Raw genomic sequence first — 15,421 nt, 5'->3', positions numbered from 1 at the left:
AATGTCCTATTAATGCCTTGGGGAACATCTAAGATCAACACAACAGGAGCATGGTTGGATATAGTAAAATCCGCCATTAACCCATCAGAAACTCTAGAGTAGAGAGATTCATCAATTAGAATATAATCAATTTTTTAAAAAGACATATGGGATTTAGAATAACAGGTGTAGCTTTTTTCATCACGGTTAAGGAGCCACCAAGCATCCACCAAGGTAGTCTGAGTCAATAAACGCTGGAGTCCCCCTGAAGTAGTTCCTGGTGTACTATGAGCTAGACTAGAGCAGTCTAAGGCAGGGTCCACAATGGCATTAAAATCCTCAGCCATCAAATTCAGATAGTTTTCTTCAAGAAATTTTTATGTGGGAGTTTCATAAAAAATGAATTTGAATTGCCCGCAGGGGCATAAATGGAACATAATGTGTACCTTTGTCCTGCCAGTTCCAACACTACAATCGCATATCTACTCTCCTCGTCCAATAGCGTAGTAATTACTTTATTTTTGTTCAGGAGAAAGCCACTCCTCTTTTCTTAGTGACATAAGTGGTGGCAGTTGTGTCCCCAATCCAAGTGTCATGCAAAGTTGCAGTGTCACCTGTTTTCCAGTGAGTTTCCTGCAGAAACACAATATCAGGTTTTCTGCGTTTTAAATGTGTCAGTACTTTTTTACGCTTTTGGGGACTGTTAAGACCAGCTACATTCCAGGATATCAAGCGTAAATTAGTTTGAAAACTGGTCACTATGTGGGGAGAAATACATGGCGGGGATTTCAAGGTGGTAACCAAAACAGAAAACAACCAGCAGATCTATCTTTCTCAAAAAAGAGCAATCCCAGCCTGCACAAATATAACAAAATTACAAAATCTCTATCTCCTAACATAACCAACACCTGAAGTGCAATAATCACATTTACTTCACTTTTACTTATATTCCAATTACCCTGTTTAAACATATAAACTCAAACCTCTGCCATCTATTCCAGGCAGTAGGGTGAACTATGTAACTAAATAACACATTCAACATGTTCCCACCTGAGACTGATGCACTTGGTACCACGTAGTTGCAGCTTTTCTAGACTGTTCAAAAAAAGTCCTTTGGTTGGGCTGCAAACCAGCTCTCAGCAGCATCTTTGACGTCAGGATTGTCCTCAAAATGTTGCCCCTTCGGATGTTTCTTCAAATTCGGGAACAGATAATAGTCCGAAGGGGTCAGGTCGGGTAAGTAGGGGGGATAGTGGACCAATTGGAAACCCAGGGTATTCAATTTGGCAGCCACAACGTTGGACATGTGCGCAGGTGCATTGTACTGCAAAAAAAGGATCCCCTTGGTCAATTTTCCACGGCGTTTCGTCTTAATTGCCTCCTTCAGCTGGTCCAGGAGATTAGCATAATACTGTCTGGTGATACTAGAGCCCTGAGGTAGGTAGTCCACCAACAGAACACCGTATTTGTCCCAGAAAGCAGACGCCATGTCTTTTTTGGACAATTTCTGGGTTCGGAACTTCTTCAGCCGTGGGGACCGGCTGTGGCACCGTTCCTTTGACTGTTTCTTGATTTCAGGATCATAGATGTGGAGCCAGGTTTTATCCTCTGTCACTAACCTAGCCAAAAAGTCCTGTGCAGCTTCAAAATAGGCCAAAACGGCTTTGGATGCTTCAACTCATTCCTTCATCTGATAACTGTTTAAACATTTCGCCACCCACTTCGCTGAAAGGCTTGCGCATGTCTAAGATGGTGGTGATAATAAAACCCAAGCTGCTCCCGTGAGATGTCAAGTATTTGGGCTATCTTTTTTGCGAATATTCGCCAGTCCTCAATAATCAGCTCATGAACAGCATCTCAGGTTGCTGGGTCAGTTGAGGTTGGGGAGTGCCCACTGCGGGGCTCAACTTCAACGGTGAAATGCCTAGTCTTGAAAAAAAATATTCATGTTTTGACAGTGCTGTAGGATGGACACTTCTGCCCCAGTATTTGTGACATCTCAGTGTTAATTTTCTTTTGCTGACTTTCCCTGGAGAAACAAAAACTTCATGACGGCCCATAACTCCAACCACATGAAACTTGCTTGTACCTCTGCGTCACAGCTTCTGATTTCAAGGGTAATTAATGTGGAAGTTGTGTGAACATATAAGTTCACATATGAAATATTTACAGTACTCTTTTTTAAATTAATTTCATTTTGGAAATACCTTTAAGTGCATCTGTGTTGTTTGAATAAGACATCTGGTTATGGACTATTTTATTGTAAAATCTTAATAAAATAAGTTCATTTTTTCCTATCTCATCTTATTTTCTACTGATCTTTTATATTCAGTTGTATTCAAGATAACAGTGTGTTTAAAATGAATAAACCTCAAAATCCTTATATCTTTTATTTTCACACATGTTGCAAATACATTGGACATTGGACAAATAAGATTACTTACTATGTTTTACTATGTTTACTATATATTAAGGATATTGAGCAATTTATATTGTATTTCTGAGAAAACTTTCATTATTACCACTTGAATCTTGCCTAGTAAGACCCCGCTGTCTTGTCTTTGTTTATTTACTTATGTTTCTATAATTTATGCCTTACTTGTTGGGAGACACATTTTTTTCTGTTGCATTCACTGTATAAACTGAAAAAAAGTTTCAAAATTTTGCTTTCCTTTTATCTATGTTGCATGGAGTTGACTAAGTTTGGGCACTCAGAGATATTCCAGCCCAGGGTGATTGGACTACATTCCACAAATTGCTTGGTTTTGCTTCAGAAATGGCATTTTTGATACCCCCCACAAGTTTTCCATTGGGTTAAGGCCCAGGGATTGGGCTGGCTACTCCATATTGTAAATTTTGTTGGTCTGGAACCAACAATATAAGTAAAGGGAGGAAAAAACAGAAAATAAATTCAAAGTTCGGGGGGGGGGGGGGAGTCTGCACTTATCCATTTATGTAGGATTGCCTTCTTGGCCACCATTGATATAATCATGAGAAGTCTAGTGCATCCCCTGGCTACCCAGACCTGTTCAGACAAAACTCCAAACAAAGCCCAGGTAGGAGTAAGCGGGAGAAATGTTACCAGGTGGTTCAGTCCAAACCGCACCACTATATTTTTATTAAGGGGCATCCCCAGAACATATGAAATTTTTCTGCTTTGGCTGTGTCACATTTCAGACAGTTGTGTGTCTCTCTTAAACCCATACGGAAGGAATGGTGCGGGGAAACATATGCACCATGAAAGAATTTGAACACCATTTCCCTGTACATGAAGGAGGAAATCGCCCTCCAAGCTCTACGGTAATCAAACAAAATTTCTGTTGGGCACCTAGTCAGAAGACATACATGCCATCTATTTAAACCTGTAGTCCTCTCCTCATAATTAAGTGCTGGTTTGTAAGTCAGATAAACTTCCATTAAAGCTCTCCTTTCTGGATTCGGCCTAAATAACAATTTGTCCAGGGCATTGGTCCAATCTTTATCCGAAAGTCTCCGTGATATTATGGACACAAAGGTGCGGATTTGATGTTATGCAAAAACCTCCCTTTCCAAAAAAAAGGGTAAAAAGACACTGCAGGTGCATGGGAATGGGTTTCTTATTCAGATTGTTGGTGAAGGATTTAACCCTCAGTTGTCGTATCACTCATCTCTCCTCAACCGATCTGCCCTGGATTACCAGATCTGGGTTGTGCGCTATCGGGAGGTGGAGGTTGGAGTGGCTGTTTAAATGACAAAGAACCCTTATTTTGTGCCACGCTTGCCAGCCTGAGTATTAAAGTGGGTTTGTCATCACCTCAGCTGGGAGTAGCTCCCTGTGTAGATGTAACATAAATTTAGGACAGGCGGTAAGTGCTGGGATTGGTAACAGGTGATAACTGCTGGGCAGCTTGGATTGGTAATAGGCTTTAAGGGCGAGGCACCTGGAATTGGTAACAAGCAGTAAGTGTGAGGCACCTGGGATTGGTAACAGGCGGTAAGTGCAGGGCTTTTTAGGCCCAGCAGTTTTTTAAGCTGCAGTGGTTCCTGGCGAGAGGTAAGTGAGGGGTAAACACAGGAAATGCAACCCTACCGCCAATGTGAATTCAGCCTACCTTCAGTTGTCACCTCCTAGCGCTATACCTAGGTAACACAAAGAGCATCTTGCATGTGATCGCAGATGGAGGCAGGACAGCCAGTGCCCTCCTCATCACTGCCAAAAACTTCCTGTGAAATTTATCCTCCCGCAGTGTGATAGCTGTGTGTAAAGTTTGCTTGTCAGATTCTGCAGCCTAACATCTCATTGCATTCAATCCTTAAGATCTCCTAAATTGTTGGTTGTAATTACCTAAACTTTTTAGGGTACACAGGGGACTCTCTAAACTACTAATAACCAACATTTCATTTTTTAATTTCAAATATGGTGATCATGAGTTTAAAAATTTGTGGAAATTGGAAATTTGGGTTGCTGTTTTATAAGAAAGTGCACCTAAGAGCTCAAAATTGAAAATGCAAACTAAGGACCCCTGGGGCCACTTACATAGCAAGAAGCATTGGGGTGGGGGCCCCTAAATATTTTACCTACCTTTCACCAAGATATATTTGTAATACTATGCTGTCCTTTGTGCTTCTGTTATTTGAATCCCAAATTATCTGGAATAGGGAGGTGCAAGAAACTGAAAATGTAGGTGTAAGTGGGGAACAGGTATAAACCCCTAAAACTTAATTTGCATGGCATCATTAGAACACAAAAACCTCCATCCATCAAACTCTATGGCATCATTACATAAAGTCTGCCTATCACAACACGCTGCCCTGTTACCCATGACTTGCCCTACCAGTAACTAAACCCCAATTTCGTTTTGATGGGCAGAGTTTTTTATGTATTAATGATGCCATTGTGATAAAACTTTAGGGGGTGTTATCCACAGATGTTCCCCAAAGATTTTCAGTTTCCTACACCTCCCCATTCCAGAGAAATTGGGGTTCCAGTGTTAGAAATGAGCAGTAATGTGTAACAGGGCAGTGCATTTGCCATAGTAAATAAATTTTAGTGTGGGGGGTTATCAAAAGGTGTCGCCCCCCCTTGCACCTACATTTTCGGCTTTGTACACCCCACCATTCTAGGGAAATTGGAGTTCAAAGAAAAGAAGCACACGGGTAATATATTATGACAGTTATAGATTTGTGACAGATAAGTAAAAAATTTAGGGGCCCTTCCCCAATGCTCATTTCTTTGTAAGTTGCCCTGGGGGGTCCCCAATTTGCATTTTTAATTTAGGACTCCAAGGCACACTTGCTTTTAAAACTGCAACCCCAATGTTGTATTTTCGCAAGATTTTACAATTCTGATCTCTATATCATGAAATTTGTAAAAGCTGGGATGCTGAAATTTTGAATGGTGCTAACTATAAGTGTTCCCTCTGCATCCTGAAAAAGTCATTATGACATACAATTTGGGAGATATGAAGGTTTATACAGAGAGACATTGTTTACACAATGTGTTTTTTTTTCTTTTCTAAAGACTCAGCACAGCTTTGAGACGGGGAGGGACAGCCTGTGTCCTGATTTCTTCATAGCTGTGCTGTGCTCTCCTCACTCTGCCCAGCTTTAATCAGCTATCAGCAGAGAACAGAGCGAGCAGAGCAGCCTCTCTGGTGTCCGTTCAGAGCTGCTGTAAATGTGTCCAAAAACGGGCTGGGGGGAACTATGTATTAGTATACCCATAAAATCTGGGGAATATTCGAGAAGTCTCAGCAGTGGATCTGAAGCCAGGTTAAACAATAGTGGTGAAAGTGGGCATCCCTGGCGGGTACCTCTGCTCATCCCCACTTGGAAAGATAGAGTACCGTTAATAAACAGTTGTGTTTGCGGTGAACTTTTCATGCTTTTTTTTCAGTATCTAAACTTAATAGCATTGTTTTAGGGGAATTAGGAGCAGATGCTGCAACAATTGCCATGTGGACACCTATAGTAGAATGTTTGCCCTGGACAAATCCCAGTTGGTGTTTGGTAAGATCGAAGGGCAAAAAGTTTTGAAGCCTATTGACCATCAACTTCGCCAAAATTTTATAATCACAGTTCAAAAGTGATATCGGTCTATAGGACAAAACTGAAGTTAGATCTCTACCTCCTTTAGGTGTAGGTGTCATGTGTGCCTCAATAAAGTCAGGGAATGGAGATTGTTGTTGGAGAATGGTGTTATACACCTTGGTCAGGAGGGGCGTCACTTCGTCCTGAAGTAGCTTATAAAATTCGGCTGCATAGCCATCCAGGTCGGGGGTCTCATGATTGCCCATTGACTTTATCGTTTTCTGGACCTCTTTACAATGAAATTGGTTTGTTAAGTCCTTCTCTATCATCTGAGCCCGGTTTAGGAAGCCTAGCCTTAGTCAACAAATCATCTAATAACACCGGTTGTGCAGGTTGAGCTGAATACAATTGTCTATATTAGTTCTCCAAAATCCTTATTATTTCCCCTGATGAATTGTGAGCCATTTGGGAAATGGGATCAACTACCCATGGGGTTTGGTTAACTTTGCCAACAATAACCCCATCTTATTGCCCCGCCTGTAAAATGTGTGCTTTTGATACCTAAGTTATGTCTCTACTCTGGAGGCGATATAGGTGTTAAAACAGGTAACGGCATCCTGCCATTTCAAGCCTTTGCAGCCTTTGAACCAGTTTCTAAAAAAACCTTATAAGCTCTAGTAACCTTGCACTGTAACTCTGAGTGTACCTTGAGATGTTCTCTGTGCTTTCACTTTGTGTAGTCCATGAGATAGCCTCTCATGACAGCTTTCAAAGTACGCCAAAGCAGTATGGACGTGTCCCAATGCTCAAGGTTGTCATCTAGGCTATTGGCCCAATGGATTTTCACATAATTAGTTAAATCCGGAGATCCTATTAAAAATGTTGGGAATCCCCATTGAAACGTCCTGTTTATGCACTAGGGAAGATCTAAGACCAACACTACAGGAGCATGGTCAGATATATACGGTATATATAGATATCTGCCATTGACGCCTCAGAAACTCTGGGATAAAGAGACTCATCAATCAAAATATAATCAATTTTTGAAAAAGACATATGGGCCTTAGAATAACAAGTGTAACTTTTTTCATTGGAGTTGGGAAGCCTCCAGGCATCAACCAAGGTAGTCTGGGTCAATTAACACTTAATTCCCAGAGATGGTTACCGATGCACTTTGAGCCAAACCTTAAATGATCTAGGACAGGGTCTACTATGGCATTAAAGTCACCAGCCACTATCAATTCGGATAATTTTCTTCAAGAAATTTTTTTGTGAGAGATGCGTAAAATGAATCTGAGTTCCCACTGGTAACTGGCATAGATAGAGTATAATGAATACCTTTGCCCAACCAGGTTCAGCACTACCACCACATATCTACGCTCCTCATCCAATAGTGTAGTAATAATCTTATAAGGAAGATTTTTGTTCAGGAGAATAGCCACTCCTCTTTTCTTAGTTACATAGGTGTTGGCAATGGTTTCCCCAATCCAAGTGTCACGCAAAGTTGCAGTGTCACCTGTTTTTCAGTGAGTTTCCTGCAGAAACAAAATATCTGTTTTTTATGTTTTAAATGCAGCAATACTTTTTTACTTTTTTGGGGACTATTTAGTCCAGCCACATTCCAAGTTAATAAACACAATTTAGTATGAGGGCTGGCCACTAAGTTACAAAATTTGTATCTCTTACCATAACAAACACCTGAAGAGCAGTAATCACATATACAACACATTTACTTATACTCCAATTCCTTTGTTTTAAATTTGTGAACTCAAACCTCTGTCGTCTATTCCAGGCAGTAGGGTGAACTCTGTAACAGAATTTCCAAAATTTTTCATATTCAGCATTAAAGTGTACTGAAAAGAATCATTTCGGGTGAAACACAGTTAAGCAGGTTAGGATACTAGAAATCAGAATCATTCTATACGGGGCTTCAAACATGCCAAAATAACCATTAATAGCCATGACATGAAAATAAAAATAGAAAAACACAAAAAAGGGACTACAAAGTGCAATCATCTAGTTTCCATCATATTGCTTACGTATCCTGGGAATTGCAGCGGTCCTGGTTGATGAAATCCATTGCAAGTTGGGGGGAATCAAACCACTTGTTTTCTCCTCTCCACAAAAACCTATGTTTTGGTGGGTACAATAAAGCAAAATTTGTTCCTTTTACTGCAAGGAGAGTTAGAGCTATTGATGGGGAGAAGTCCTGGAATATTAAAAGCTTGTCCTCACCCACTTTCAAGTCTTATTGCTTCTGACATGCTGATAGCAGCAATTCCTTATCCAATGCGTGGAAAAATTTTGCAATCGCGAGCCTAGGCCTTTGGCTGTGTGTGGGGCACTCCGGGCCTACCCGATTGACCCGACCCGGTCCAGATCCCGCAGAGTTAGAGGTGTAAGGTTGAGCGCCAATGGCATATCAACCGTGATGTATTTAATTAAATCCTACCCTTTCCAAGATTCCGTAATGCCAATGATGAGTGGGTTGGAGCGCCTATTTTTATTCTCCAGGTCTTCAACTTTTTCTTCTAATGAAGAAATCAGTGTAGTTTGAGTAGTAAGTGTGCCTTGTGTTTCCAGAGCTTGGTCTTCAAGATCACTTACCCTTTGTTCCAGCTCAGCTGTACATGCTGTGTTGTAAGTGATGGTTGCCAGTGCTGTTTCAAATGTGGCCTGAAGGGTGGAGAACTTTTTGTCAAAGTATGGTGTGAGACATTTTATCACCTCTGCTGTGGCATTAGGTACTGACAAAGACATGGATACCTTTAGATCAGAGGTAGACAGGTCCTGCAAGTGTTGCATGGGCATTAATTCAGGTGATGGTGGGGAGAACCGTAAAGAGGACACCCTAGATTTCTGAGAGCTCTTTGAATTTGACTTAGATTGTTGGTTACAAAGTGCTGCAGCTGAATTTTTTCCCCACATATTTATCCATGGTGTGAATATTGCTGTAGTGGCCAACTCAGCCTGATATGAAATACAGATACAGATTTCAATAGGGTATAGGTGTAGCACTACAGGGACCAACTCAGCCCAGTACAAAATAAATGTACAGGTTACAGATGCAGGTTTCAGTAGCTTGCAGGTACAGCACTATAAGATCCAACTCTACCCAGTACAAAACACAGGTGCAAAGTTCAATTACTTGCAGGTACAGTCCTATGCGAGCTAAGTCAGCCTAACAAAAAATACAGATGCAAGTTTCAATAGCTTTGCAGGTACAGCACTATGGGAACCAGCTTGGTCTGGCGCAGAACACAGATGCAGATTTTATTAACTTGCAGGCACAGTGGTGTATAGGCCAGTTCAGCCTGATACAGAACTCAGATGCAGATTGCAATAACTTGCGAGCACAGTGGTGTATAGGCCAGTTCAGCCTGGTGCGGGATACAGCCTAGTACGTGGCACAGATGCAGGTTTCAGTAACTTACAAGTACGGCACTATAGGATCCATTACAATCTAGTGCAGGGCATTAAAACAGGCTTCCCAATCCTGTGGGCTCAGAGCTCTATGTAAGAAGTGAAGGGCTAAAAGTTCCCATAGAAAACATATATAATGTCCCAGATGATGACTAGGGCCCTCCACAGCCCACAGTGCCACTCTAACAGGAGGAGAATCTCCAGCACTTACCCCTCAAGCCGTGTCCCAGGGCTCCCAAAAAAACAACTCCTGGGGTATATTCAGCCACGCCCTGTCCTCCTCTCTGGTGCAATGGCTGTAATCTGGCTGTAGCACGCTGAAGCTGGGCAGATAGAATGGCGCCTGCCACGTGGCCTGCAGCGCGTGCACGGGTCCCCTGCTCCAGGTGTGTGGCAGACGGCAGTCTCCTCTCTTGCCACTGCCTCCGAACCCGCTTGGGCCCCAGGGAGGGAGTACAGGAGGCTCCTCCGTGCCTTGGAAGAGCCGGGAGAAGTAAATTTAAAAGTCGGTGTTATTGTCCCCAGGGAGCCAATGCGCCTCTTATCCACCATGTACGGCTCCGCGCCCCAGTTATTATTTCTATAGAGAATATGTGTAAATGACAAGACCCTAACTAGAAAAGGGCTTTTTTTATTATATTCCTGCAAGTATGCAACATTAGATAACTGAAGCTTTTCATGTGAAATATAAATTATATTCAGTTATGTTGTATATTATTTCCTATTTGGGGCATGAACATGTAAAAGAAGATGACTTTGTTTTTAACCGATTCAGTAGATTTATATTTGATTTAAAAGAATGATATAAGTATACCATTTCAAAGATATATATTTTTTATGTTTGGGGGGGGGGGGGGCATCTCTTCCCTTATTTGCACTCATCTGGTGGTCATCTAGTAAGAATATAGAGAGTTAAGTTTTAGCTCTAGATGTGTGTGTGGCACTGCTTGGCTTAGCATGAGCCTCAATCCCTAATTACATGGGTGCGAAAGGGGGTCAGTTACTCAAAGAAATTGGTATGAGTGTACTAAACAGAAGGCTTATGACACACATCCCCATTGCATACATTTCTATACCCAAGAATTAGACAAAATTGTAGTGCTGATGGTTTTGGCAGTGTTGGTCGAGAAAATGGGAACTGGAAGCCAAAACGGGGTAATGAAGAGATTCATGCTGACAAGATTAGACAAGTGTGCCCAATGTTTTGTTGATAGTAAGTTTTTCCACCTTTTCAGAAGGCTTAAAAAATCCTCAAAATTTCTGCAATAGCAAGGGTCTTAGAGTTTGGCCATCTATCTCTGTTTTGATCTCTACAAACAATCTGTCCCTGCAAGGCCATAAGTGCATTTTATTTCAACATTTTCACTGCCCACATTATCCAATGTTTAGATCATATAATGAAACCATAAAATGAACCATTTGCATGATTTACAGTCAAACAAGCCTATGGTTTGCAGGGGTAAAAGTAGTATGATCACAGCTGATCTATGGAGGGTTTTGTTATTCTACAATTGTAGATTTTGTATATGTGTGCAGTGAAAATTTGGAAAATTACAAGTGTGTGTGGGTTATTTTTTTTGGACATTTCTAGTTAAATTGAATCAGCCCAAGTTTAATGATCTGATTTTTTTTGTTAGTGAACTTTAAATCATTATAGTACCATAAACCATACGTACCATTAATGTGGTACGTAATATATGTGGTAATTCTGCATCCACTTTTTTGTAAGCTTTCTGTGTATTGGATTTTTTTTATTAGTTATTGAGGGCAAGGTAAGTTATAGACAATTTTGTAAATTTATAAAAAAAAAAAATGAAATATCACCTTTAAATAAGTTTTCAGACCCTTTATTTAGTATTTAATTTGGTAGCAAATTGCAACCTCAAGTCTTTTAGGATATGACGCAATAAGGTTTCCACATCTGGGTTGGGGGATTTTTTTCCATTCTTCTTTGCAAATCCTCTCAAGCTCAGTCAGGTTGGATGATGACTGTTGGACTCTAGGACATTCACAAATGTGTCCTTAAACCACTTTACTGTGTGCTTTTTGTTATTGTCATGTTGGATGGTGAAGCTTCCAACTAGAGTGAATGTTATTCTTCAAAAGCCGTTTCTGTCTTTCTCTTTGCTAAATGGTGATGATAACAGACACTTATGTGTAAGGCTGGGGAGGAATGTGAGGACTATAATAAACACAGGGATGTGTTGAGATGTTAGTCTCAGGAGGAAATGCAACAGCCCATACAACCTGCTTCAAGTGATGATATGGAACTAGTATTCCCCGATTTATGCCTTCCTACCTCTAAAGCTTCTACAAAGTTATGTGCAGATTAACCCCATAGGTTTCTAATTCTGTCAGTTTTTTGATGCAAAAAGTGATCCTATTTTTTTTGCATAGAAATTTTTGTTTATATTGTGGGCCTGTAATTCTTAGGATTAACTCCCGGGTATAATAATTATACTTATTTTCATAATTGTTTATATGTATATATTATTTCTATATTTTAAAATATTTATTATCATAATTATAAATCATTATTATAAAAAATAATGAAATATTGGACCACAACAATGTAATTTATCAAAAAAAACTTTTTTTATCAAAACTTCCATATTCCATATGTAGCCAGATGAGGATTCGCACAGCATATAGGTCTTCACGCCAAATCGTGCCCTCTTTGACGCAATGTACTGCACCCAGCTGAGCCTCCCCTTAAAGGCCATTAGACTTTTGTCAATGCTGACATCTCTTTCTGGCACATAGGTTTGCTGGAAATTTTGTAGAATCATCTGAGACACTTCCCAAATTTTCTTCAGTTTTGGTGCAGGATGCGTAGTCTCATCATATTCTTCATTGTTTGCGAAGTGCAGGTACTTCATGATGAGGGTATTCTTTCATGACTGTGCCAAAGAATGGAGTGGCAATCATTTCTTGGACCAGTACCACTTTTGCACGGGTTTGCCCACAACTCCCTGCAAGATCACCAAGCCCAAAAACAGCCAAATGTCATCCTTGGTCACAGGTTCCCACTTTCTGCTTTTTGCAAACCTCAGGTGTGGAGCACCTTGTTGTTGTAAAGCGTACCTGCATAAAACAAAATAAAAAATGTATTTTAGGATATGTTCTTTTATAGTGTGAAGGTTGCAAGTAATATGTTAGCAAACACAGAGCAGCATATATGTTTACATAAAAAAAAAAAAAATTTGCAAAAAATTTCAAAAAGTTAGCAAACAGTGCAGCATACATGTTGGCATAAAAAAAATGTAAAAAGTTAGCAAAGAGTAGCACACATTTGCATAAAAAAAATTAGCAAAACATTTTAAAAGTTAGCAAACACAAGAGCGGCTTACCTGTTTGTCTCCGCATCAATTTTTTCGATAACTTATTTGGTCAAAAACAACTTCAGGTATGCCAGGGAGTCAACACATTCAGCCTCAATTTTCATCCCGGGTGCACCGGTGAATGCAAATCTTGGCGGTGCTGCCTGGTCCACATCAAGTTCAATAAGACACTATGTGCGCACAGCACTGACCTCAGGTTCAGAATCGTTGCTTAGTTCACTTTCGCTGTCCGATGACAAATTTCCTGGTGAATCACTATCGCTCGATTCCACAAGGGACTCCAAATCACTATCGCTGCGTTCAAATTCCTCCAAAACAGCGCTTGCGCAAACGACATGCCTTTTGGATGTCATGTGGTCTCCAGCAAACAGTCAGGAACAATCAAGGTCAAAGACAAAGTGATGAAATGATACATTCAGGAAGTGATTTATAAGACATCAAAAGATCAGATCAAGGTCAGGGCTAATAGTGGGCAAAATGTAAATCAGGGCACTGGGCAATGATGTTCAGTGCACTAAAATGTATTTTTATTATTAATTTTATTTTATTAATATTTATTTTATGTTTTTATGTGTATTTTACTGTAAAAAAAAAAAATTTAAAAGCAAATGACATTACATTATCTGCTTTTAAATTTCCCACCCCCAGAATTCATCACTCCTTCGTATCAACCGGAAGATGTCACACCTTGCCGGTTGATGCAGTGGGGATGTCCCCGCCCTGCTCACTCCACTAAAGCTGCTCGCATCACCCAGAGGCTGATCTCCGGGTGATGCAAGCAGCTGCAGTAAATTCCGGGGGTGATGCAAGCAGGAAATCGCCGCTGGCATCACCCCTGGAATTTACTATTGGTGATCGCATCTAACTGTAGGTGCGAGCAGCGGGGTGGCGGGGACCCGGGCGGCATTTAAAAGCTGATTACTCAGTAATCTGCTTTAAAATTTCCCGCCCGGCCACGCCCCCCGCTGTCATTTTTTGTAAACTAAATCGTTCCTGCATTTTACAAACATACAGCCCATAGCGTGCATTTCCAAGAAATTCTTTGTGTAGACAGATCTACACAGCTTCTTCAGTAAATCAGCCTCATTATCTTGGAAGAATAACAAAATGATGATGTTACCAAAAGAGTTGAGAATGATCTCACAACAATTCCAGTTATGTGCAGATAAAATAGGTAAACAGGGACTTTTTCAAATTTTAGATAATTTAAGTAAATATTACCACAATTTGCATAAATGATCCTCATTTTAGTAGTAAATTAGCCATAATGTGCCAGAATTCCCACATAATATGACAACATTTTTTAATGTCTACCTATTGCCTATATGTAGCTTTAGCACTTTAACTGGCATGCTCTTACTTCATTGTCTCTGTCTGTGTTACTGTTTTTTATGTGTCCTATAAACTTTGTGCCTAATCTTTTGTGTGTTGTTCTCTTTTTGTTTCATTGTTAATTCCTCCTATGATCTATCACTGTGTTTTCCTTTAGTAAGGTCTAGCAGGAAAGGAAGACGGCGAGTGTTTAGTCTGTCGGAGGCAGACAATCATGGAGGACACTGGGTTTAGACCCACGAACGACAGCTGCCTCAGTGAGTCCTAATAAAATGTAGCAAATTATGTTTCTGCTTACTTCATTAAACCGTATATCATTGTGTTCAGGCAAAAAATTGTACCATGTACCAAATCTTCACATTTGAGTTCCATAACATTAGCCCTAATTTACAGTTTTGCATAGGGAAAGTATTTTTTTAAACTTTACCTTAATTGTTGCCTTTTCACATTAGAACTTCTAAAAAAGTTTTCATTATGTTGTGAAAGTCTAAAAGATTTGTAAACCAGTGAAGCCTGTTAACGAATCAAATTTGAAATTGTGACAGTAATGATTACACACAAACTCTAGACACACCTATTCAGGAATCTTCTTTGTGGGAAACTGTAGACATTCCTATTACTTCCAACAGCCAGTCAGCAAATTTACCTGCTGCTCCCATTACAAAAAATCTACAGTCTAAACAGGTTACAATTTCAGTCTTTTTTATTTACAAGCCGCTTAATTTTACTAAAAAGCAAATAAAAAAAGAAAACTCTGAAAATACTTTGCCTTCTGCTTCCTGCACGTCAAAATATGTATGGGATTTCTAAATAAAACCTTTCCAATTTCATTACATTTTAGATCTAGTGATATCATCACTAAGACTTTGCAATTCAGTTAGTTCAGGTTTACATCAATTGAGTTAAACCAAAAGAAAAAAATACATGGCTGGTGGGTGAAGCCAGCAGGATGCTGCACATAGCTTCCTGGAAAACAGAAAGGTGCGTTAACAACCACATGTGATGTTGAGTTTCTGTAATTAGGCCTTAGGTCTGTGAAAAAAGAACTGAAATCCAATAAATTAAAGGGGCAAGGTAGTAAGGCTGAGAGGGAAGAGCTAGATAGGCTGCATGTCAATTAGTCGTGAAACTAGACAGTCTGTATCTGACTTGCTGCAACGTCAATGGTTCGCTGTCTTCCTGGTGCCATGTGCATGCAGTATGAGTGGAAAAATTACTGGGAGGGTCTGGCCATGATCCAGCTGTCTTGGTTCATGTTGGAGCCAATGACAGGGATACAAGACGGAAAGGACCTCCAAGGTTATATTCTCTAGAATATAAAACCAGAATCTAGAAAA

General features: G+C 40.2%; 1 protein-coding gene across 5 annotated transcripts in view; it reads left to right on the top strand.

Moving 5' to 3' along the window:
• The window catches only part of CLEC16A (C-type lectin domain containing 16A), a 333,014-nt gene that overhangs the window by 297,848 nt on the left and 19,745 nt on the right, over positions 1 to 15,421 (top strand). For 3 of the 5 annotated variants that reach the window (XM_072419009.1, XM_072419008.1, XM_072419011.1), the window contains one exon: positions 14,246 to 14,341. The exons of 1 other annotated variant lie outside the window; for it this stretch is intronic. In XM_072419009.1, the coding sequence (XP_072275110.1) occupies positions 14,246 to 14,341 (96 nt within the window). Of the gene's footprint in view, positions 1 to 14,241; positions 14,342 to 15,421 lie in introns of all 5 variants that reach the window. One more of the 5 variants, XM_072419012.1, reaches the window with a different exon arrangement.

Source organism: Pyxicephalus adspersus, chromosome 7, assembly GCF_032062135.1.
Source record: "Pyxicephalus adspersus chromosome 7, UCB_Pads_2.0, whole genome shotgun sequence".
Taxonomy (NCBI): Eukaryota; Metazoa; Chordata; class Amphibia; order Anura; family Pyxicephalidae; genus Pyxicephalus; species Pyxicephalus adspersus.
The sequence above is the reverse complement of the archived record's forward strand: the minus strand, read 5'-3'. Positions and strand labels throughout refer to the sequence as shown.